Source organism: Bufo bufo, chromosome 8, assembly GCF_905171765.1.
Source record: "Bufo bufo chromosome 8, aBufBuf1.1, whole genome shotgun sequence".
In the NCBI taxonomy this organism is placed as follows: Eukaryota; Metazoa; Chordata; class Amphibia; order Anura; family Bufonidae; genus Bufo; species Bufo bufo.
In genome coordinates, this window is record NC_053396.1 from 10,508,070 (window position 1) to 10,533,238 (window position 25,169).

The 25,169-nt window shown below is 48.3% G+C and overlaps 1 protein-coding gene across 4 annotated transcripts in view; it reads right to left on the minus strand.

Moving 5' to 3' along the window:
• Positions 1-1,591: 1,591 nt before the first annotated feature.
• The window catches only part of ZNF618 (zinc finger protein 618), a 67,645-nt gene continuing 44,067 nt past the window's right edge, over positions 1,592-25,169 (minus strand). The window contains exons 7-16 of one of the 4 annotated variants that reach the window (XM_040405353.1): positions 25,059-25,148; positions 22,614-22,691; positions 18,863-18,952; positions 17,677-17,757; positions 16,497-16,580; positions 15,619-15,663; positions 14,308-14,391; positions 7,197-7,274; positions 6,641-6,739; positions 1,593-5,258 (exon numbers count right to left, since the gene is read on the minus strand). In XM_040405353.1, coding sequence (XP_040261287.1) covers positions 3,736-5,258; positions 6,641-6,739; positions 7,197-7,274; positions 14,308-14,391; positions 15,619-15,663; positions 16,497-16,580; positions 17,677-17,757; positions 18,863-18,952; positions 22,614-22,691; positions 25,059-25,148 — 2,252 coding nt within the window. In that variant the 3' untranslated portion in view covers positions 1,593-3,735. Of the gene's footprint in view, positions 5,259-6,640; positions 6,740-7,196; positions 7,275-14,307; positions 14,392-15,618; positions 15,664-16,496; positions 16,581-17,676; positions 17,758-18,862; positions 18,953-22,613; positions 22,692-25,058; positions 25,149-25,169 lie in introns of all 4 variants that reach the window. The other 3 variants (XM_040405355.1, XM_040405354.1, XM_040405356.1) reach the window with 3 other exon arrangements.

Genomic DNA, 25,169 nt, shown 5'->3' on the forward strand with positions numbered 1-25,169 from the left:
GTAGTGCAGTATTGCTCGTGTGTGAGATTCTGGATCTGCACTGAGTACCAGGTATTTTTTTTTTATATTTTTTTTTGTAAAACAGGAAGTTTTCAGAGCGATCAGCAGACAGAACATACGGTACACGCAGCCGGCGTACCGCACGTCGCACCCATCAGCGCCGCACAGGCATAGGTCATCTGTAGAAAAATAGTGTTACTAAAAAAGGTAAAAAGGAACACACGCCACCGGTATTACGAAATATATCAGACGCCAAACGGAAAAGGATTAAGAAAAATACCTGTAGAAAACCCGGCCTAGAAAATCTAGTGTGTGAGTCTTGTTTTTTTTGCCCGGACCCCCGTGTAGTGAACGTGTAGTATTGCCATTAACGCTCTACTTCTTCACTTTTCCTTCCCGTGAGACGTTCCTTCACATTAAACATTTGGATAAGATTTACAAGACGAAAGTAAAAAAATAAAAAACTTTTTTTTTTTACCCCCCCCCCCCCCCTTCATTTTCCACACGCACAATTCCGTTGAGTATTCTCCCCATCCGGCTTAGTCTCAACACAGTGCAAAGTCCATAACCAAGACAAAAAATAAAATAAAAAACATCCAAGTTGCGCGCGATTTCCTGTCCGGCGGACTAAAATATTTACAGGGTCATGTATACAGGAGGTAAGGGTTATTCTGGCAGAGGAGAGTCAGAGTTTTTAAATAAAAACAAAAAAAACCACATACGTTATATAAAAGGGATGGATCCATGTATCGTATATTCTGCACCCTGGTTATCGGAAGGCGTAGTTCAACCGTCAAAAATTTGGTTAATTTTAAAGTTAAAGCTCACCAGTCCTGAAGTTTTGGAATTTTTTTTATTTATTTTTTGGCTTCCCTTACCTGGTCACTTAATATTCCAGTGCCCTGTAAAGTACCCGCCGCCTCAGACAGAGGCGGTGTGGGATGTAGCAACAGAATGTGACTGATGACATCACTGGGGTCGGGGTGACATCACTTCTTGGCTGCCTGTGTCTGAACTAAATGTATACATTAAGGCATTTTTTTGGGTGGGGATTAAAGGGGTTGTGCAAGAATGTGTCACCCCCCCGTCAACCCCCCCACTTGGCCAGACCCGGAAATGGAAGCTTTCTTCAAGTCCTTCTCCTCCAGACCCGTGATGCGCCGCTGGGCCCCCTCACTGTAAACCTCTGCAGCCAATCAGAAACCGCATCCCCTTGTGACCATTAGTCGTGACGTATGGGAAGCCGGTCACCGTCGCGGCCAGTGATTGGCTGCTGCGATGTCAAACCGGATGTTTACAGCAGAGGAGCCCGGCGGAGCATCGCAGGCCCGGAAAAGGAAGAGGGAGCCGGCGTTCCCATTACGGGTCCCGCCGAGTCAACGCAACCCCTTTAAAACAATTATTGAAAACAGTGAGGAGGACGAGTCTGGGTACATAGAAGTTAGTGTTTAATTTCTATCATTTTTTTACATATTCTAGTGTATATTTTTGTGCCTTTGTTCGTATTGATCATTTTAATGTATTTATATATATATATATATATATATATATATATATATTTTTTTTTTATAATGTACTGGAGCGTTTCCGTATATCTGTATATTTCTAGGAGCCGGTAGATGGAGACAGGGAATCGGTGGTGACGCGGCGGCCGGTGTGGAGTCAGTGCGCAGTTAAAAAAAAAAAAAAAATTATAATCTATTCCGATTCTTTTTTTTCTTTCCTAAAAAAAAGACCCAATTTCCCCTTTGGTTAAATGTAATCTTAAGAGGCTTTGGTTCCGTCAGGAAAAGTTAAAACTTGCCTAAAATGTAAAAAAAGGCAACAAAAATAAAAAAAATTGGAGCATATAAAAGGGGTTGTTTGGCCACAATTTCTTTTTGTTTGTTTTGTTTTTTAAAAGCAGAATCATGTACATAAAAAAAAAAAAAAAAAAGGTAATATTCACCTCACTGATCCCCTGCGGCTCCCGTTCCGACACTTCCCACCGGGTCGCTTCTTGCTCCCCAGCAGAGAAGTGACCGCTGCAGCCAAACATTAGAACGGGAGCCGTGGGCGATCGGCAAGGCGACTATTACCACTTTAACGATTTTATTTTGTCTTTACTGACCTGGATCCTATAATACACATTGAAGGAGAACTTCTATATACACTATAGCCTGTTGTGCTGCATGGGTGGCATGTGACCATTGTGGCCAGTCATTGGCTGCAGTGGTCACATGAAAACGGATTTTGACGTGTGGAGACAGACGCAGAACCGGCATCCAGTGGCGGGTATCAGTGGCAGTATGATTACCACTTCCAGTCTGCCCATGAGGGGGGAAGGGGGGGGGCATTTAGGGGTGCAAGTCGGAATAATAATAAAAAAAAAATCTTATAAAAAAAATCACCCCTTTAAAGAGCATTCCCACTTTTTTTGGTTCATCTTTAAAACATTTTAAATAAAGTGTCCCCCTCCACTGGGGTCTGAATAACTTCTCTCTGCACCAAACATTAACCTGTGACCCACGCGGTATGTGGGAATCAGCCCAGACACGGTGCAGGACCCTCTGTGTGCATGGGCCGCCCACGGGGGACAAAAACAAATGATGGGGGCTACTAGAGGTAGAGTAGAATTATGGAAGTGGTACAGCAGGGGCGGGGTCAACAGTGAAAGAATAGGGTACTGAATCCATGGACGAGGTCTTAAAGGGGTCGTCTAAAATTAGAAAAAAAATGGCGGTTTTCTTTCCTGTCCACAGGTTGTAGGCGGTACTGCTGTTCAGTCTCATTTACTTCAATGGAGCCGAGCTGCAATACCGGCCAAAAACCATGGACGGCGGAATGGAGGAGCCATGTTTTTCTAATCTTTTTTTTATTTTTTATTCCAAAAACAATGACACTCTTAGGTTGCGTTACCAAACACAACCGACGGTGGCGCTGTTTCTGAATTAAACCCCCCCCCCCCCACAAACTATTTTATGTGCTCTTGGAAAACCCCTTTAAATAAAACCACAGTTTCTGAAGCCTTAGGCTAGGCCTGAGTGAGCGCGCTGCGTTACAGTTGTGCTACAGTTCTGGTGTGGGCATGCTCTTGTGCCAGATATTGCACATACATTCACCATGTACGTTCTTCGGGACCAGTAACGTGGGTTCTAACAGTACAGTCAGTATACAGTAGTTTAAAGAGCGGACATAAAAAAATACAACAGGGCGGTTTCCTGTAGAACAAAAAACACTCAACGAAAGTGGGAAATGGAGATAGTTGTCAGTCCCTCATCCTCACGGTTGGTTGGAGGCTCCTTCACTATTTTTTTTTATCTCCGTCCCCCAATATTTCAATTGAACAAATACACTGTATAAGATAAGGCCCTGCCAAAAATCGTGAAAAATAAATACTTACTATATGTAGAGAAAAAACTAATTCGAGGAACGAGAAAAAGAAACAAAAAACAACTATCTTCAAGTGACTTTGGAAGTCAGCTGCCTGTAGCGTAAAGAACAGTCGCCATCGTTCGCGGGTAATCCTAAAAACAAACACTCGCCCTTGTCTTTCTTGAGTCTAAGAAAAACGGAAAAAAACCTAAAACCTAAAAAAATAAAATGCACTTGGTTCCTAGCGTTTCGTTTTGTTGAGGTCCACAGTGTTTTCAGCATAAAATCCTTTGTCATTCACTTCAATTTTTGGAACAGTGTTTTTAGAAGAAGTCCAAACCCCCCCCCCCCCCACCCCCCCCAAAAAAAACACGACCGAGTTCAAAGCATATTGGACTTCAGAAACATGACTTTGTTCATGTCCTCGGGGCTGAGAAGTCTCCTCCTTTTGATCAGTAATGTCTGTTCGCACATATTTACACACTCGCTGCGCGCCCCGACCGCCGGGACGGCCAACAGCCAAAAAGCCAGTTTGGAGAGGTGCGTGTGTTTTTGGGAAACCGATGACCAGTACTGGAAAAGGTCCGGAGTCACTTGAAAAAGAGGTTCCTGTAGATAGTCGTAGACTTCGTTCTTCCCCAGCCGATCATCTTCTTGAACTTTGGTCGTCTCGGTGGATTGTCTAGGTTTTTTGGTTGGAGCTTCAAACTCGGTCTCCTCTGCCCCGTCTCTGACCTCGTGGATCAGTTCACACACTTTACTGATGATCTCTTCGTGCTGATAGGGAGGAACGGGCCGCAGTTTCTGCTGAGGGTCCAAAATCATGGCGACTTTGTGTGCAGACTCGACCTTGAAGTTCTCCTTCAAAGCTTCGAGGAACAGGTGGCAGAGCTTGCTGATGACCCCGGCGTCGTTGGCCTTGGAGGTGAAGAGCTTCTCCAGCTTGACGTAGGTGGGAAGAACAAGCTGTAGGGTTGGTCTGCGCTCGTTGCTGAGCTCGATGACGGCTTTCTTCACTGGGGCCAATATGGCAGCTAAATTACTCAGTAGATGTTTGTTGAGGTTTTGGATGATGTTCAGTTTCTTTGCCCGGCTGTAAAATTCACAGATTTGCTCGTATCGCTCGTGGACAAGCAAAAGGGAGTCTGTGACAGAGTTCCAGCAAGGAGGAGGAGAGCTTTCTTCCAAGGAACCGAACGTCTCCCTGGCGATACCGCTCGACCCTGCCAGCTCCTCGGTGACATTCAATAGTTCTATGACATCGTGCATGTTACGGGCCTGCAACGTGCGCTTGTTCAATACGCTTTGTACCACAGAGTTCAAGGAGCATGCGGAACAGCGTAAGCACGTCCCGACCTTGGAGAAAGCGGAAGAGTTAACTTTGCAGTCCGTTACGTACACCGTCCTAATCTCCGACATGACAAACTCCGAGAGGACGTTCTGCACCCACTGGTGGATGAATTCGCCGCTGTCTCTACTGTCCATGTCTTTAATGCCCAACACGTAGCGTTTTATCTGATTTCCTTCCGCCTGATATGCGATGAGGATGTAACAAGAGTCCGAACCGACGCTTTGCGAATGACAGGTGACCCCGATCCCCAAGCAGATGTTGCTGCCCAGGGCGCAGGTCACCTTGACTTTGACTTGGTTGTACATTCGTGGTAGATGCTTCAATGCTAGCGTGTTCATGTTACCCAGAATTTCGTTGACTGAGAAGGACCCGTAGCGAGCTCCAGTGTCTACGAGGGTCTGTGCCAGCTTCAGGAAGTCTTTGCCGTTGACCACGCTCAGAGCTCCCAGGTCGGCGCACATTACCCTCAGAAGCCTTTCTGCAATGTGTTGGCGCTCCTTTTCAGGGACAGAGTTGTTGGCAGCTGGCACTGGTACAGAAGACGCTGCAGCTGCTGAAAAAGCAAGAGACGGGACAAGAACAAGATAAGATTTACATGATTAGGATCTCGGGCTGTGCTCAGACGTGTTACCGAATATCATGCAACACAAACCCATGGAAATGTATGTCCTAATAGCTCAGCAAATAACGACACCTCAAGCAAGTCAGAAAAGATGGCTAAACACATTACATGTATGTCGGCCGAACCCACAGATTTCATCGGGACATTTAATGTGTATGGGGGCCTCCCGACTGTCTTCTGATGTCGGAATAGGGAAGGGTCTGGCATGTTGGATTTCACATTGCCTAATCCTTTTGTTTTCGGGGAGAACAGAGGTGGGTGCCGGCTTCCCTTCACAAGACATGCATGCTTGGCTGGGCCAAGGGTGCATGTAATATGGGGGGTTCGGGAGAGACAGCTGTCAGCCAAAGGGGAGGTAGTAGTGTCTCTCGGCACCTGAGGGTACAAGCCCATCAGCTTCACAACCCAATGGGGTTTTGGTATCGCAGCGCAGTCCCATTCACTTCAATGGAGCTAAGCTGTGCCCAGGCCATGTGACCGATGAACGTGATGCCACGCGGCCTAGGAAAAGCTGCTACTAAGAGCACTGGTTTCTTCTCTGCTTATCGGCAGGGGTCCCAGGTGTCGGACCCCCACCAATCAGTATAAAAATATCGAAAAACCCTTTTAAAGCATCTTCCCTTATGGGATGGTGCCTGAGCAATAGGTTTACTAGCTTGCTAGATCGTGCAAACTTGCACTGTTGGTCTGCCCATGTACCAACCTCTGCCTGATTCAGTTACAAAAATCCCAAATATATATGATTTATAACGCTGTGTGTCTCTGCCCGCTATAAAGATCTGTACTCATAATGCCGTCCCTGGCAATCATTACAGCGGAGGTCGGGCAGAGACACACAGCATTATAAATCATCCTGTCACAGAAGCAGAGTACACTATGGGAAATCACGCTCGTCTGAAGGGGTTTTACCAGGATCATGGATGCACCACATCTACAGGTTGTGGGTAATATTGCAGCTCAAACCCATGTCCGCCAATACGAGACACAACCTATGGAAGGGAGCAGCGCTGTTTCTCTAATGTTGGACAATTCCTTTAAAACGCAACAGGTCTGTGCGACATTCGTGCAAGGCTTTGGCACTCTAGGTGGGTGCTTGATGCCCTCCCTTCTACAGATAGCAAAGAACAAACGTATAAAAATATTAATTCGACCCATCCCACCAATCAGCCGACAACGATCATTTTTTGGGTGATCGGATCTATTGTGCCGGCAGTACATCCCTGGACCCTATGCAAATCGAATGGGGACAAACGATCGTACTAACGATCGCTCATCCCGTGTAAAAGTTCCCTAAGACCTGTGTGCACACATACTGTTATTTGTGTTGTTTCTTTGGGGCTGAGACTTCCAGTTCTCCTCTGCAGGTGGCAGCGACCTGGGCTGGCTGGTGGTCATGTTGTTCTCATTGTCAGCTGGAGGAAAAAGGAAAAAAATTAGACCCAACGAGTCAACTTCAGAGCGAACAGATCAAAGGAAGACCACCCTAATATATAAAGGCCTCCACGGGAAGGTGTGTGAGATGGGTCTACAGAGCAGTCTTGCCACAAGCTAACCTCGCTATATTCGATTTTTTCCATCAAAATGTAGGTTGAAAAAATCTGATTAATAAAGCCGGCTGAGATGGATAATACCCCAGCCTGACGGCTGCCATCTTGTCGTAGTCTGCCGTCAACGCAATGCCAGTCCAGGCTTGAGCAGGGCATTTCAGACACAATGGTAGGGGGGGCACGGTGGCTTTTCTCCCGCTCACACGGCCATAATAATCAGATTTTCTAATACATTAAGGCGGGGAATAAACCAATGAAAAAATGTAATAAAAATCAGAATTCATTTACAAGCAAATGACAATGAATTTGCAAGTATTCTCACCGGCGTGTGACTGCATGTGCTCCAGGAGATTGTTGTAAAACTGGAACTGAATCCCGCATGCCCCACAAGTGTACGGTTCTGCGAGAAAACAATTTGGGGGTTTCAAAAAGAGTTCTCACAATGCAATGCTCTTCTAGGCGTCACAGACGAGAGTCTCCCATGACCATTATTTCGCTATTAGACACGGTGGGAAGGCCCCTTGAAACGCCCTTGTTTCTCTGAAGACTCCAGGATGTGGAAGACACTTGGGAGGTCATTTGGAGACCTAGCTGGGATCTAGATCGTTACAGGACGACTACATGCAACACTGGTCACCAGCCGCCCGGCAGGAGCAGGCAGTCTACGCCTGCGCGCAGTGGGCATGGTGCCAGGTGTATGGCGTGTTTTTACGTCTCTTCTCAGCCGGGGGGTGGTCAGCTTGCTTGTCTACTAGTGTTGAGCGAGCATGCTCGGCCGAACTGCTGTTCACCTCGAGCATCGCTATGCTCGGCACATTGCAGTGCTCGGCCGAATACTGCGGGTGCTCGAGTACAATTAAATACAATGAAAGTCAATGGGAGACCTGAGCATCAAACCAGGTACCCCCTGCTGTGAAGAAGAGAGGGTGTCTGGTTCACCAAAAAAGGTTAGAAATTGATAGAAACCCCATCAAAATGGTTTGGAAACAGCGTTAAGAGGATGGCTGGATGCGTTTTGGACTCCTATTATCTATGACCTACAATAGACAACCACACAAAGGCTATATGCCAAAAGCCAGGTATGTGGAAGCCAACAAACTATCCATGAGACAGATAGCAGCCAGCATACCTTACAATGGCAGCCTTGTGCACTATGAGACATTCCAAACCAGCTGTCATCTGACTGAGAGCCAGAAAGCCTCAAAGTTTCTTCACATCTGTTGGATGGCTTGGGTGGACCTGCGCACCTAGATCAATATCATTAGGGTGACAAAAAGTTTTCTGATTGTCCTAACATAATATTCAATAATCTTTCTATACAGTTTTGTCATGTAAAAACTAATTTGCATGAACATGGGCATATGGGAAAAACATTAAAATGAGCAGAATCTGCCTTGTTTTTCAGCTGAAAAACCATTTGCATGGAAAATTCGCGATCTACACTACTCATGAACAGCGCCATCTACAGGTTTCATAGTCTTATGACAAGATTATTAGTCTTGTCATATGGCTATAAAACCAATAGATGGTGCTGTTCATCTTGAGGCTCTAGTAAGTGGGGCACCCTGCTCAACAGAGTCCACACACAGTGTAGCACTCGGCCTATCATAGCCTGCGCTAACACTGAGGTGTATATCGGATTGCTGGCATCATTCACACATCTTCTATCACTTTATCTGCGGTAATATAAGCTTGCTAGGGTGTATCTGAGGACTATTGCCCTGCTTGTAATGACTCATACTTTCATAGTCTATTGACAAGACTATAATTCCAACAGAATTATGAGTGTTCATGAGTAGTGTAGATCGCGAATATTCTAATTGCAAATTTTTATCCCGAATTTTGCAAAAGGCTGAGTGCTACACGGTGTGTGGACTTTGTTGAGCAGGGTGCCCCACTTACTAGTTCCGCCAACAATATGAACAGCGCCATCTATTGGTTTCATAGTCTTATGACAAGACTAATATTTTTGTAATAAGACTATGAAACCAATAGATGGCGCTGTTCATGAGTAGTGTAGATTGCAAATTTTCCATGCAAATGGTTTTTCAGCTGAAAATGTTTTTCCCATATGCCCATGTTTATGCAAATTCGTTTTTACATGACAAAACTGTATAGAAAGGTTATTGAATATTATGTTAGGACAATCAGAAAACTTTTTGTCACCCTAATGATATTGATCTAGGTGCGCAGGTCCACCCAAGCCATCCAACAGATGTGAAGCAACTTTGAGGCTTTTTGGCTCTCAGTCAGATGAGAGCTGGTTTGGAATATCTCATAGTGCACAAGGCTGCCATGGTAAGGTATGCTGGCTGCTATCTGTCTCATGGATAGATTGTTGGCTTCCACATACCTGGCTTTTGGCATATAGCCTTTGTGTGGTTGTCTATTGTAGGTCATAGATAATAGGAGTCCAAAACGCATCCAGCCATCCTCTTAATGCTGTTTCCAAACCATTTTGATGGTGTTTCTATCAATTTCTAACCTTTTTTTGTGAACCAGACACCCTCTTCTTTTCCGAGCAGGGGGTGCCTGGGGTTCTCCCATTGACTTCCATTGTGCTTGGTAGAGCACGCGAGCATCCCGATGTGTTTAGCCAGAGCACACAAGCACTTTGGTGCTCGATCAACACTATTGTCTTCCTGTCTCTAACCCTGTACAAGCCGTGATGTGACATGAACAGGATCCATTTTTGATAAAAGGCTTAAAGCAGAGACATTATTTCTTAAAGGGGTTTTTCCGGTTACACAAAAAAATAAAAAACACCAGCATTGAACCTTACTGCTTTATATATACACTGCTCAAAAAAAATAAAGGGAACACAAAAATAACACATCCTAGATCTGAGTTAATTAAATATTCTTCTGAAATACTTTGTTCTTTACATAGTTGAATGTGCTGACAACAAAATCACACAAAAATAAAAAAATGGAAATCAAATTTTTTAACCCATGGAGGTCTGGATTTGGAGTCACACTCAAAATTAAAGTGGAAAAACACACTACAGGCTGATCCAACTTTGATGTAATGTCCTTAAAACAAGTCAAAATGATGGGTGTGGCCTCCACGTGCCTGTATGACCTCCCTACAACGCCTGTGCATGCTCCTGATGAGGTGGCGGACGGTCTCCTGAGGGATCTCCTCCCAGACCTGGACTAAAGCATCTGCCAACTCCTGGACAGTCTGTGGTGCAATGTGACGTTGGTGGATAGAGCGAGACATGATGTCCCAGATGTGCTCAATTGGATTCAGGTCTGGGGAACGGGAGGGCCAGTCCATAGCATCAATGCCTTCGTCTTGCAGGAACTGCTGACACACTCCAGCCACATGAGGTCTAGCATTGTCTTGCATTAAGAGGAACCCAGGGCCAACCGCACCAGCATATGGTCTCACAAGGGGTCTGAGGATCTCATCTCGGTACCTAATGGCAGTCAGGCTACCTCTGGCGAACACATGGAGGGCTGTGCGGCCCTCCAAAGAAATGCCACCCCACACCATTACTGACCTAATGCCAAACCGGTCATGCTGGAGGATGTTGCAGGCAGCAGAACGTTCTCCACGGCGTCTCCAGACTCTGTCTCGTCTGTCACATGTGCTCAGTGTGAACCTGCTTTCATCTGTGAAGAGCACAGGGCGCCAGTGGCGAATTTGCCAATCTTGGTGTTCTCTGGCAAATGCCAAACGTCCTGCACGGTGTTGGGCTGTAAGCACAACCCCCACCTGTGGACGTCGGGCCCTCATATCACCCTCATGGAGTCTGTTTCTGACCGTTTGAGCAGACACATGCACATTTGTGGCCTGCTGGAGGTCATTTTGCAGGGCTCTGGCAGTGCTCCTCCTGTTCCTCCTTGCACAAAGGCGGAGGTAGCGGTCCTGCTGCTGGGTTGTTGCCCTCCTACGGCCTCCTCCACATCTCCTGATGTACTGGCCTGTCTCCTGGTAGCGCCTCCATGCTCTGGACACTACGCTGACAGACACAGCAAACCTTCTTGCCACAGCTCGCATTGATGTGCCATCCTGGATAAGCTGCACTACCTGAGCCACTTGTGTGGGTTGTAGACTCCGTCTCATGCTTCCACTAGAGTGAAAGCACCGCCAGCATTCAAAAGTGACCAAAACATCAGCCAGGAAGCATAGGAACTGAGAAGTGGTCTGTGGTCACCACCTGCAGAACCACTTCTATATTGGGGGTGTCTTGCTAATTGCCTAAAATTTCCACCTGTTGTCTATCCCATTTGCACAACAGCATGTGAAATTGATTGTCACTCAGTGTTGCTTCCTAAGTGGACAGTTTGATTTCACAGAAGTGCGATTGACTTGGAGTTACATTGTGTTGTTTAAGTGTTCCCTTTATTTTTTTGAGCAGTGTATATATATATATATATATATATATATATATATATATATATATATATAAGACGATGAAGTTCTGAGTGCATTTTGACTCCTTCAGCTTAATAGCTTTCTGTGACCCGGACCCTGTGTTTGCAGCCCAGCGAGTGTCTGTAGACTCTGCCTCTACTTCCCCTTGGACCATCAGGCCGGGCCGGTGGCCTCATTAGTATTCACTTCAGCACGATAAATACTAATAAAGCTGTGTGTGATAAGGGCCCCTATTTCCGCCCATTAACCCTTGCTTCATTAGGATCTGAACCCCAGACCTTCTGTACAGCAGGCAGAACAGTTATCCTTATACTACAGACCTGATCTGTTGGAAGAGCTGAATTTTCAGGGGTTTTTTCACAGGCATAAAAACTAAATAAATAAGAGCGTTACTGAAATGAAGGGGAAACAAAGTTGCACCGTTTACCAAATAATGGGTTCACTATATTGCACGGGTTATTATGAACACCAAATATCAGTCCGCTGCCTCGAAGGCCAACAGAATGTTGTCTTGTATGAGACGAGGCCTGGACTTGCGGGACAGGGATGTAATATTGCCACTATACAAAGCATTGGTGCGGGCTCCACTGGAGTGCGCGGTTCATTTCCGGGCACCAGTCCATAAAAAGGACGCCCTGGAGTTAGAAAAAGTGCAAAGGAGCCGGGACGATCTCCGCTATGAGCAAAGATTAAACTAACTGAATTTGCTTAGCCTTAAAAAAAAAGACGTCTAAGGGGGCACATGATTAACCTGTCTGAATATATAAACTGACCGTGCTGAAAATATCAAGGGAGATTATTCTGGGTTAAACCCCCTCAAAAAACAAGGGGCCACTCCCTGCGCCTGGAGATAAAAAAACATTCAGTAAAAAGAGGAGACATCTCTGGAATAGCCGAAGGAGCTGGTCACAGCAAACACAGAACTGAAAATGGAGCTCGGAAAGTAGTGGAGGGCGCACTGCGCATGCGCAGCTGCCCTCCATTCATTTTCTATGGGGCCGCAGCAAATTTCCAATGGGCCTGTAGAAATGAATGGGGGCAGTGGCCGGTCATGCGCTGTGTGCTCCCATTCATTTCTATGGGGAGCGTGCTTGGTGGTGGCCAGAATGTAGTCTTCCAGCCACCACCACCTTGGAGTGGGGGGGGGCTTCATTCCCGATATAGGTGGTGCGACCCGCACCTATAAGACAATGGGCATTGTCTGAGATGAGACGACCCCTTTAACCACTATGTAAATACTCTCTTGTGATATTTCATACTAAGGACGCTGGAAAAGCTTCAATGGTTTTTGCTTTGTTATTTTCTTTAGGTCCAATAGTTTTCATTGAAGCCGTCTGCATTTATAATCACGTACTGAGCGCGAATAGACGGATCAGCAAGAACAAAGGCAAATAGAAATCCAATCTATGCAGACATAGACAGAGCGAATATACATTAGGAAAGTAAAACGGAAAAGGTCGGGCGCTTTGTTATTTTTGCAGAAAATTGTAACTTTTGCCTTGGCAGATTTTCTGGCATAACTTTTACTATAAGGATTATTTTATATGAAACTTTGAACCGCGGACCTTCTGTACGGCGAGCAGCTGCCGTACCCACTACTCTAATCAAAAGCTCTGCATTTTGTATGCCTCATAGATTTACAGTTTTTTTTTATTAATTATCACAAAATAGTATTTGGTTTCCCTGTAATGATAATAACCAGCACAATATAGCGAACATATTATTTATGGCAAGTGGTAAACCGCGTGAACAAACATGAAGGCGGCCCCCTGTTGATGGATCCAACCTGCTTGATAAACCCTGCCCTAAGACACGGCCCGATTACTGACATCACGTCTACGGGAGAAGGAGCAGAAGACCGCTCTGAGAAGATGTGTCTACAGGACAGAGCCTTACCACACCTCAGACGTAGACGTGATGTCATCAGGATAGGGAACCGACACAGTGGAAGACATCACGTGACCAGAATGGAGAATTACAGATAAACTATCACTAGTAGTAAGTGAAAATTGCAAAACCGGAATACCCCTTTATATGGGTCAACGGAGCTCAGCCCGGAAGAAGCAGAGTGTAGCGCTTGGAACACATACTTCAATCCTTCTGCTTAAAGGGCCAGAATGAGTTAAAAATGAATAAGCACTCCTCACCTCGCCGATCCCCCGTCGCCGCTGTTCTGACGATTGGCCCGCGGGTCTCCGCTTCCTGCTCCACAGCAGTGACTGGGTGTCTATGGGACCAGTGGGGACCCAGTAAGCGTCAGAACACCAGCAGTTGATGAGGGCGAATAATAATATTTTTTTTTTAACCCATTCTGTCCTGTATATAAAAAAATGTATCCCGCCAGAGAACCCCTTGATGATGCAATGCGACTGACGTTTGGAGCACGACCCGTATACCAGGAGAAGACTAATGGGAAAATCAGGAAAGCTGTAACAAGGAGGTGTGGGTCGTGCCTGGCACATACATACACGTGATGCAATATTATACTTGGCTCCTGGCGGCGATCTCGCAGGTCGATCCTATCTGCCAATTTTAGGAACAGCGTTCAGCAGCAACTTAATTAACCGAGCAGCCTGGAGATACGATCTCCTCCTCAGATACTGGCAATGGCTGCCTCTTTACGTTTTAAAGGGACAGGACTAGTTTTGCCCTATATGTGACTCACGCCCTCGCCGACCAGATGTTCTGCGACAGAACTAAACAGCGCCATCTATCGTGTAGTGGACAGACATTGTCGTCGCAGCTCTGCTCTCATTCATTTCCATGGGCGCAGCGCTGCAGTAAGCGGATCCTCAGTTATATCTGACTACTGCAGAACAGCTGATGGGTGGGGGTGCGGAGTGTCGGACCTCCACCCATCAGATACTGATGACCTGACCTGCAGATAAGCCATCAGTAGTAAAGGAGTGGACAACCCCTCTCACATTTGGGTCTACGGGTGACACGGGCCACTATATGGGTTGTGCCAGGACATAAAAGGAAAATGTGAGATAGACTTCACGTAGATGGGTGACGCCCCGGGCAGAGCTGCTCCCTCACACTAGACCTACCTTCTACTTTACCACTTTTGTCTTCTTTCACAGACTTGTTGTTTGTTTCCTCCTTTCTTTTCATCTTCTTCTTCCATCCTTTGCCTTGAAAACAAGAAACGGGACGTCTGTGACTCGGATATCTCAGACAAATGTTCACAGATCGGTCAAAGCGTCAGAAGGTTAGGAGGCCCTGACCATGGCGCGGGGGTCACTTCTGAAGGCGCCATTAACACCATGGTGCTGTACATCTAAGAGGGGTTCACACACATAATATACAACACCACAGGCACAATCAGCTGGAGGAGAGAGGACTCTGCCCCCAAGAGCTTAGAATCTACAAGGGAAGGAGGAGGACACAGTAGGTGAGGGTGTAGGCTGCTCCTCAGGCCTTGTGGTGGCAGCATGCTCATTGCAGGTGGTAGGTTTTCCTGAAGAGGTGGGCTTTCAGGTTACTTTTGAAGGTTTGGATGTTGGGGGAGAGTCTGATGTGTCGGGGTAGTGAGTTCCAGAGTATGGGGGATGCACGGGAGAAATCTTGTAGATGATGGTGCAAGGAACAGGAGGAGGCCCTGTGAGGATCGGAGGTGACATGTGGGGATGTATCTGGAAAGTAGGTCAGAGATGGAAGGAGGGGACTGGTTGTGGACAACCTTGTATGTATTTCGTATCTTGAACTGAATTCGCTGGGCAATGGGGAGCCAGTGACGGGATCGGCAGAGGAGAAACGAGGGGAGAGGAGGATTCATCGGGCAGCAGAGTGGAGAATAGATTGGAGGAGTGCGACACAGGAAAATATTGCAATAGTCCAGGTGGGAGATGATGAGGGCATGAGGCGAGAAAGAAGCGAATATGAACAGGTGGAGGTGAGGGTTTGGATGTGTAGTGTGAAGGACAGGGCAGAATGAAATGTGATCCCGGAGAAGCGGACCTGCGAGACCAGAGAAAGCGCGGTGCTGGGCATGGTCATGGACGGCGGTGGAAAGATGATGAATTCCATTTTCTCCATGTTGAGCTTTGAGACGAATGAAGATACAGCACAGGGATCAGCAACCTTCGGCGGTGGTGAAACTCCAACTCCCAGCATGCATGCCTTGGATGCCGTTCTATAAACTGACATAGAAGTGCATGGAGCATGCTGAGAGTTGTAGTTTCACCCCTGATATAGCAGACATGACAGGACTCCGGATAGAAGGGAAGTGACATCTAGGCCAGAGGTCTCATATACAGTGCACCTGACAGGAGACATGTCGTCACCAGAAGCTCTCAGTAGTGCAGCCTCAGTGATGCAGGAGACGGATACGGGAGGCACAGGACATCGTGGAAACAAACCTTGCATGAGCGGGAACGAGCTGGAGGTCATCGGACTGGCGGCTTCTGAAATGACAAGATAAAACGGCCCTCAGTTCACGTCTTGAGGGTCAGGGCTCATGCACATGGCCACAAGTGTTTCGCGGTCCGACAATCATGGATCCACAAAGCAAGGATCCCGGCCGTGCGCGAGCCACCATTTTAAATTTTTTTTTTTACTTCTGCAAAAAAAATGTCCTATCCTGGTCCGCAAAACGAACAAGAAAAGGACATGTTCTATTTTATTTACGGGGCCATGGGTGTGCTGTCCGCATCTTTTGCGGCCCCATTGAGATGAATGGGTCCACATCCGATCCGCAAAAAACTACGGCCGTGGGCGTGACCCCTTTAAGTTCACCTGACAAGAGCTTACAATCTAAACTGAGCTGTAAATCCTAATGTACAAAGCAGAAACAACTCTGTCATTACGAGGGTCTTCTATATGGACACGTGGGCAGATGTGGGGTCAGCTGGGGCCCCTCCCCCCACATGAATCTGGGTCACGGGTTTTCCGAGACTTTTATACTGATGACCTCTCCATTCACTTCTATGGGGCTGAGCCGCACGTAGGTCAGGTGGCCGATGAACGAGAGAAGGCTGCGGGTTTGGGTGCCCTCTCAGACAGTTGATCAGCAGGGTTCCCGGGTGTCGGACCCCCACCGATCAGATACTGGTGACCTACCCAGCGGATAGGTCATCAGTAATAAAGTCTCGGAAAGCCCCTCCGCCTCATGTCTGAGGAAGTGGACTAAGAATGCAGAGAGGGGTGGTGGTCATCTGCGCTGGGACAGGTGACTGCACTTACACAATGATCCCCATTGGCAGAGCGCCACCTGCTGGGGTAGAATCAGGCAACTCACCCTTCTGCCAGTTGGTCATGCTGCTGCCTCCTCCACTTCCACCCAACATGTCTGACATCCCTGCATGTGTCCGACTTGAGCCGGCTACAAGAAGTACAGAAATGCGCGTTACAACGCAGAGTTGCCCTTAAAGGGGCCGTCCTATGATAAGAACTTACCAGCCATCCACAGAATCGGTGACACGTTTCTGGCTGGTGGGGGTCTGACTCCGATCTCAAGAATGGGGTCCTGGAGGGAAGGCGGAGCTCACCTCTCCATTCAGCTGTATGGGACTACTGAAAAGGAGCGCCGCTCTTGGCTATCTTTGTCCCACAGAGGTGAATGGAGCCGACGCCCTCATGTGCTGCTGTGGCGCCTTCACTTCTGGGGTCCCATGATTGTGGAGGTCCCCAGCAGTCAGAAGCCCACCAATCAGATCAGACCTGTTCTGTGTTCTCCTAGTGAAAGGACTCATAAAATATTCTAGTGGCCCCCAAATGTGCCAATCTCTCGCGTCACGGCTCCATTCAGAGTTCTGCTCCGAGCGCCGTCCCTGCTGGTTCATTATCTGGACGGAACATGCTATGAATGGTGGGAGATCTCTGCTGTCAAATCTCCCGTTAATCCAGGAACAGGATCATTTATAACCCAGCACTGCCCCGGAACGTGGGCAATTCCCACACACGACGCAGATTATTTTTTCTCCCTCCTGTCTAGTCATCTGAGTCATTTATACAAAGAACCTCGGGCATTAAATACCGGTGACTCATGTTTCAGTCAGCACAGCTTATTTATCGTGAGGCCGAGAACCTCGCGGAGTTAGGGTTAGACTGAAGCCATTAGTTGTGATTAAACTGCCTCGGGGAGGTGTTAGAACAGCATTGTGAGTGGCAGACACCCCTGCACCTCTAGTCAAGCTCCGATTCTCCATTTTGACATAAAGAAGTTCTTTTAACGCCTCCTCTTGAACCAGTATTTAATGCCAGTGATTCTTTGTACAAGTTATCCTAATGACAATACAATAAGCCATTTGCTTCGACTTATTGCTACTGATATATCATGAGCTGGATGGGAGCAGGCACTATCCTACGTCTCCACAATGCAGTGCAATGGACCGACGTGTCGAAAGAGGAAAGTTCCAGCTGCACTGTGAATGCAGCTCTGCATGAGACATGACCTACCTGCACGTGTAGCTACTCACCGCTGGAGTGCTGAGAATTGCTGTTGGTCTCCTCGTAGTTGTTGGGCTGCTTGGCTTCCAGGTCTTGGTTGAATGCAGTTTCTAAGACGAGGAAGCAGATGGGGGGGGGGGTTATCACTATCTCTCCGAACCGAGAGCGGCCATTATATTCTTGGAAAAAAGTTCTCTTCGACAGAAAATTGAGGAAATTGGAGACGTCTCACAAGAGACATCCTCACATGACCTTATTATTCGGGAAGGTGTGCTCTGCTTGGTAACCTTTTTCACGCCCCCCTCCACCCCCTCGGGGCCTTTTCACACTGGGCGAGAGTTGGGTCAATTATCGGGAACAAGACTTTATTCCCAAAAGGGGTCGGTGACCATCTGACAAATGAGGGAAACTCATTTGTTGGGTGAGTGCATTTTTCATGAGACACCTAAAACCGCCATTTGCTGGCAGCACATCGCCCGGTGGACGTGCCGCCAACATGTAAAATGAAGGGGACCTTGTGAAAGGTCTTTTAATAGAGCGCCGATTGACTTGAATATTTACGGACCAGTGCTTGTTATTGGCCTGGCGCAGGTCCGTGTAAGAGGCCCCCCTTTAGAAACGAAGAGACTGTTTAAACATTAGAAGTTACCTGTAACTTTAAATAACTTGTCCATAGTGCTATGGTTTCATTTTGCCACTAGGGGGAGCTCACTGCAGCCAGATTACACAGCTCTGAATGCAGTAAGCTCTGGAGCTCCACCTAGTGGTGGCTGCGGGCAGCCATTATTTTTTTTATTTTTTTTTATGTATTTCAGGAAATGCTTCGGAACAGAATTTCATGTTTTTTTACGCAGTTGGCGGTGCACTTTAAATTGGGGAATTGGAGGGGGAGGTAAGCGGCTACCAAACACCTCCAATGCTGCTTATTTCATTGGAAACAAACGCTTGGACTGCCATTCATCACAGACTGTCGGTTGAAAGAAGTCTCACGTCTACGGCCATCTTGTAAAATGACGGCATATCAATAGAATAGGATGGGTGGGGTTCCGACCACTGGGACCACCACCACAGATCCTGCAGCGCAGATTCAGAGCACAGCGGCTGGATGCACTGCAGGGGACACCTGGTGCTAGGGGCTGCGGCTGATCCGTGGAACGACCGCACATTACATAAGGCAGTGCTGTCAGCGGAGAACGGGTTAATCCTTATACTCACTGAGAGGGGTGTGCAGAGCGACGTGCTCCTGGTACGGGGTGTAATACTTGTACTGCTTGCCACAGAACTCGCACATATAATTACCGGTTTCTAAAAGAAGAAAAAATAAAATAATATAAAAGAAAAGGTAATTATTTCACGGCACTTTTTATTTTTATTACAATAATTTTTTTTAAATAAAAATAAATATCTGGGGCGAGGAGGTCCTGGCGCTGTCACTTCCACAACGACTATATACTGTACTGCCACAATCAGCGCTGCACGTGCATAAACCTCCCCAAAAAGTGGATTCTAATGGACGACTTGGACGATACCTTATTGTGGGAAGGGTCCCCTGAAAATAGGCTGCTGGAACCCCAGGAATGAACCCTCCTCTGCAGCGCTCAGTTCCACTGCAGCACCCCCACAGGGGAAGTGGAGTATTACAACTGCTCTCTTTAAAATGGATAGGCTCTGTGTAACACATGAAAGAGCGGGGTCCTCCGGAGACTAAGGCTGCACGCAGTCGGAACCCCCCTCGCTCTATTAGCCAGCGAGTGGCTGCTAAGGGCATCTCTGGCTCCTGAGGACGCCCCCTCCTATGTGTTACAAGGCCACTCACTGAATTTAAAGGGGTTCTCCGGAAAAGATTTATAATGGCTGCCAGCAACCTGTCCTAGAATAAGAGCAGGGCTGGTTGCCACCACTTGCAGCTGCCTAGGGGGGAGAGGGAGCAAGGCCTCACTACACTGCTCTATAATAGATGGTACGATCCTGCCTACAATCTGCCATCATGGCTGAGCAGCCTGACAGCAACGCTCACCAATATGTAGTATATGCTAGAGCCAGACCGTAATGTGTAGCGAGGCCTCGCCCCTGCAGGCGGCTCTGTAAATGGAGGAAACCAGTCCTGCTCATGTTCTAGGAGAGGATGCTGGCGACTATTTTAAAATCAATTCCGGAGAACCCCTTTAATTAAAGGCAGATAAACACGGGGAACCCCGAGAAGTCAGCAGTACTCAAAGTGTAATATCAGCGCCTCTCCTCCAGTATTCTACCGCTATAGTGGGGCACAGATAAAACCGCTGATATATAGAATATTCAGAGCTGAACCCCTCATTTTACAGAACTGGCGATGGGCAAACTAGGACACAATCTGAATCTGACAGAAATAGGCTGAGACCATCTGAAAAGTGCAATCTGTGTGGTTTGGGGTCTTCCGCCCCCGTCCCCCCATCCCCTTTCTGAAAATAAGCATTTTCACTCTCCAGCGGGTGGTCTCTTCCAGGTGTGATGTCAGAGCCGTGCCGTGCGCTCAGAGCCAATGAGATGTCTCCCTCCTCCCCATCACAGTGCGTCACAGGCACAAACTGCAGCTGCGTCCCCCTCCTCCCCTTCTATCCTCTGTTTTACACTAGATGGCTTTCCTGTGGATACTAAGAAAGGGGAGGAAGACGCCACCTTCTCCTAACAGAATAGGTTTCACATTTCACTGATTACATATCACATGATGATAATTACAGTGCACCAATCACTAATGCTTTTTATCTCTAATCTCTCTAGCTAGATTACTTGCTCTGTACCTCCCTACCCCTCGCTCCCTCCCTCTCCGTACCCCTCGCTCTCTCCCTACCCCTCGCTCCCTCCCTCCCCTCTCCGTACCCCTCGCTCCCTCCCTACCCCTCTCCGTACCCCTCGCTCCCTCCCTACCCCTCGCTCCCTCCCTCCCCTCTCCGTACCCCTCGCTCCCTCCCTCTCCCTCGCTCCCTCCCTCTCCCTACCCCTCGCTCCCTCCCTCTCCGTACCCCTCGCTCCCTCCCTCTCCGTACCCCTCGCTCCCTCCCTCTCCGTACCCCTCGCTCTCTCCCCCTCCGTACCCGTCGCTCTCGCCCTACCCCTCGCTCCCTCTCCCTACCCCTCGCTCCCTCCCTCTCCCTACCCCTCGCTCCCTCCCTCTCCCTACCCCTCGCTCCCTCCCTCTCCCTACCCCTCGCTCCCTCCCTCTCCCTACCCCTCGCTCCCTCCCTCTCCCTACCCCTCGCTCCCTCCCTCTCCCTACCCCTCGCTCCCTCCCTCTCCCTACCCCTCGCTCCCTCCCTCTCCCTACCCCTCGCTCCCTCCCTCTCCCTACCCCTCGCTCTCCCTCTCCGTACCCCTCGCTCCCTCCCTCTCCGTACCCCTCGCTCCCTCCCTCTCCGTACCCCTCGCTCCCTCCCTCTCCGTACCCCTCACTCTCTCCCCCTCCGTACCCGTCGCTCTCGCCCTACCCCTCGCTCCCTCCTTCTCCGTACCCCTCGCTCTCTCCCTCTCCGTACCCCTCGCTCCATCCCTCTCCCTACCCCTCGCTCCATCCCTCTCCCTACCCCTCGCTCCCTCCCTCTCCGTACCCCTCGCTCCCTCCCTCTCCATACCCCTCGCTCCCTCCCTCTCCGTACCCGTCGCTCTCGCCCTACCCCTCGCTCCCTCTCCGTACCCCTCGCTCCCTCCCTCTCCGTACCCCTCGCTCCCTCCCTCTCCGTACCCCTTGCTCCCTCCCTACCCCTCGCTCCCTCCCTCTCCGTACCCCTCGCTCCCTCCCTCTCCGTACCCCTCGCTCCCTCCCTCCCTCTCCGTACCCCTCGCTCCCTCCCTCTCCGTACCCCTCGCTCCCTCCCTCTCCGTACCCCTCGCTCCCTCCCTCTACGTACCCCTCGCTCCCTCCCTCTACGTACCCCTCGCTCCCTCCCTCTCCGTACCCCTCGCTCTCTCCGTACCCCTCGCTCCCTCCCTCTCCGTACCCCTCGCTCTCTCCGTACCCCTCGCTCCCTCCCTCTCCGTACCCCTCGCTCCCTCCCTCTCCGTACCCCTCGCTCCCTCCCTCTCCGTACCCCTCGCTCTCTCCCTACCCCTCGCTCCCTCCCTACCCCTCGCTCCCTCCCTACCCCTCGCTCCCTCCCTCTCCGTACCCCTCGCTCCCTCCCTCTCCGTACCCCTCGCTCCCTCCCTACCCCTCGCTCCCTCCCTCTCCGTACCCCTCGCTCCCTCCCTCTCCGTACCCCTCGCTCCCTCCCTCTCCGTACCCCTCGCTCCCTCCCTCTCCGTACCCCTCGCTCCCTCCCTCTCCGTACCCCTCGCTCCCTCCTTCTCCGTACCCCTCGCTCCCCGTACCCCTCGCTCCCTCCCTCTCCGTACCCCTCGCTCCCTCCTTCCCCGTACCCCTCGCTCCCTCCCTCTCCGTACCCCTCGCTCCCTCCCTCTCCGTACCCCTCGCTCCCTCCCTCTCCGTACCCCTCGCTCCCTCCCTCTCCGTACCCCTCGCTCCCTCCCTCTCCGTACCCCTCGCTCCCTCCTTCTCCGTACCCCTCGCTCCCTCCCTCCCCGTACCCCTCGCTCCCTCCCTCTCCGTACCCCTCGCTCCCTCCCTCTCCGTACCCCTCGCTCCCTCCCTCTCCGTACCCCTCGCTCCCTCCATCTCCGTACCCCTCGCTCCCTCCATCTCCGTACCCCTCGCTCCCTCCATCTCCGTACCCCTCGCTCCCTCCCTCTCCGTACCCCTCGCTCCATACATCTCTCTCTACCTGTACCTCTATCTCTTTTCTCTACCCCCCCCCCTCCCGAGAGACACCTCCTCCTCCCCCAACAAACTGAAAAACCCTCTGTAGACAGTAAAAAAGGGAAAACATCCTAAAGTAAAAGAAAAAAAATAATTAAAAACCAGCAAGAACCCAAAGTGTGTAAATGAGGATGGAAGGCGTGAGATATGCTGGGGATACCCCACTTCTGTGAATCATACTTGGACCAAGTTTGACACATGATTCTAAGTCCTCTTCTTTTATGTCCCCTGACGTTACCATCATATGGATATAGGTGTCTAAAAAGGCAAAAAAAAAAAAAAACAACCATAAAAAAATACAAAAAGAAAATTGATGTCATATGTTCTGAAGTAAAAAAAACAAAAAACAAAACAGAACGAACTGAACAATCACAAAGTCAGACTGACCCTCCCGCTCTCAACAGCAGGCGGATTATAACTGCACAGAATAATGGGAGGCACCTCGGAGAGCCACGCCGCCTAACATTAAGGGGTTGCCTTATCCCTAGGAGAGAACATGGTGGCTTGTAGATATACACGGAGCGCCCACATAACAGGGAAGCGTAAGGACGCGCTGTGCCACTGTACATCTTCACTGCATGCACTACTACTTACGGCCACAAGATGTCAGGAGTTTGCGTTTTCTGCACTTACTGATATTAGAATTTTTTTCTTCATTTACATTACAATTTATTAATAACCGCCTCTGCCTGGTCTCCGAGACACGGCCCCACCTATTTCATGCAATTAATACAACCAGTTTTTTTGTAACAAGGTAACAGACGGCTGACTTCCGAGGTGCGGGTATGTTCACACGAGGCAGAAATGTATCGGCACCATGCATCTGAATGGAGGCGCTTCTGCCGCATGTGGATAGACCCTAGAGGCACCTAAACTATCAACCCGAAACCTACAAGGGATAGAAGATCTTATGGGAAACAAGATAATATGGGATGAAGAAATGAGCAACCGTTTATAACAAAAAATATACAATAAAAAAAGATGGAAAAAAGTCACAATGCACTGAAAAGAAATAAAAAAATATACAATAAAACAAAAAAATAAAAGTAGAGTAGTTGACAAGTTAAAAAAAAATCTGTAAGACTGCATTAAAAAAATGAAAATAAATAAAGTGAATAGAATAAGTCGTACAATAGACAAAATAGGAATGCTCTGAAAATAATACAGTAAACAAAATAATAGTGAATAAAGTTGTACAACTGACAAAAAGTTGGTAGTAATGCACTTAAAAATAAACAAAAAATGAATAAAAATAAAAAATAAGGAACCAATAATTCATACAACTGACAAAACAATGCACTGAAAAATAATGCATAAAAAGTTATACAATTGACAAAAATGCACTGAAAAAAAAAAAAAGTAATAAAGAGGAATAAAAAATAAAAAAAGATGAAGAAGTTGTAAAACTGACAAAATAAAAAAAATCTCCAGGAATGTAAAATATTAAAATAAAGTTGCACAGTAGGAATTCACTGTAAAAATAACTAAAATTAAAATAAAATGCAAATAAATAAATAAATGTCGCCATCTAGGCAGTCATGTGGGCTGAAAGCTGACGGCACATTATCTGAATATGTGCCAAGTGTTACTACGAGTTATGCAGAAGAAATGAGGGAACGCTCCCACCTTCCCCTGGACCTCCGATGCTGCCCTGCCAGACGTCCTATCCGCTTCCCTACATTCCTACCTTCTGGGGGCCGGGGGGGGGGGGGGGGTCGCCTTTTACTGCAGTGAACAGGGATTTTTTTTCTTAATTAAATTTTTTTAATTCCAAGTTAAATTTTTGCTAAATTTTAACATTTCTAAAGTGGTCTCTGCTCAGGGAGGTGAGAACCCACCACTGGGAGAACAATATTCCAAGAATATCCAGAGAAACGCCAAACCTGAATAACTCGCTAAACATTCTCCGCCTTCAGCCGTATGAGCGGCAGCGTGGGCCGCCACTGAGGCACGATGGCGTGTGGAATCTGCTGTGTGAACACGTCCCTAAAATGTCATTCTATATCTGGGTCAGAGGGGTCTAATTTTATATATCCAGGAGATAATGTGGATGTGAGGTGAGGTGGGGCTCGTGTATACATGTAGAGCCAGTGATCGGATGCAGTTTTCGGGCCTGAACCAGACAAGGCGCCCCATGTGTAACGACCAATGGCCGTAGGCAAGAAGAAACACTGTAAACACTGGTAAGGCAGTCGTACTATTCGGAGAATGTGTATTTAGAAGAAATCACCTTTAAGACATGACTGATGATTATTAAAGGGATTCCCTGGTCCTACAAAACCTGGGACAGCGCCATACACTGAGTAGTGGCTGTTCCTGGTATTACAGCATTGAAGTGCATGGGACTAATCAATGCAGTGCGTTCCAGTCTGATCCTCTGATCGGCGGGGGGCCAGGAGTGTGATACTGAGGTCTTAGGACCAGAGGGCCCCTTTAATAATGCCAATAAATGGAACCTGTCAGCAAGGGCAGCATGAAATAGGTCTCCCCATGGGGCAGATTTACTGAGTTTCAGGGTAAACTCTTGACTCTAACGAGGGAGGCTGTCAGTATTCCCCCTGCTGACGGGCTCCCCTCTCTGCAGGTCTCTAGCACAGGGTTCCTACCTCAGAGATGGATACTTACCATCCACGGCATGTAAGTCTCTGTGCTCCTGGAAACAGCTGTAATATTTGTACTTTTTGCCACAGACGTCGCACGTGTAGCGAAAATTGTCTGCAAGAATGAAAATATGTA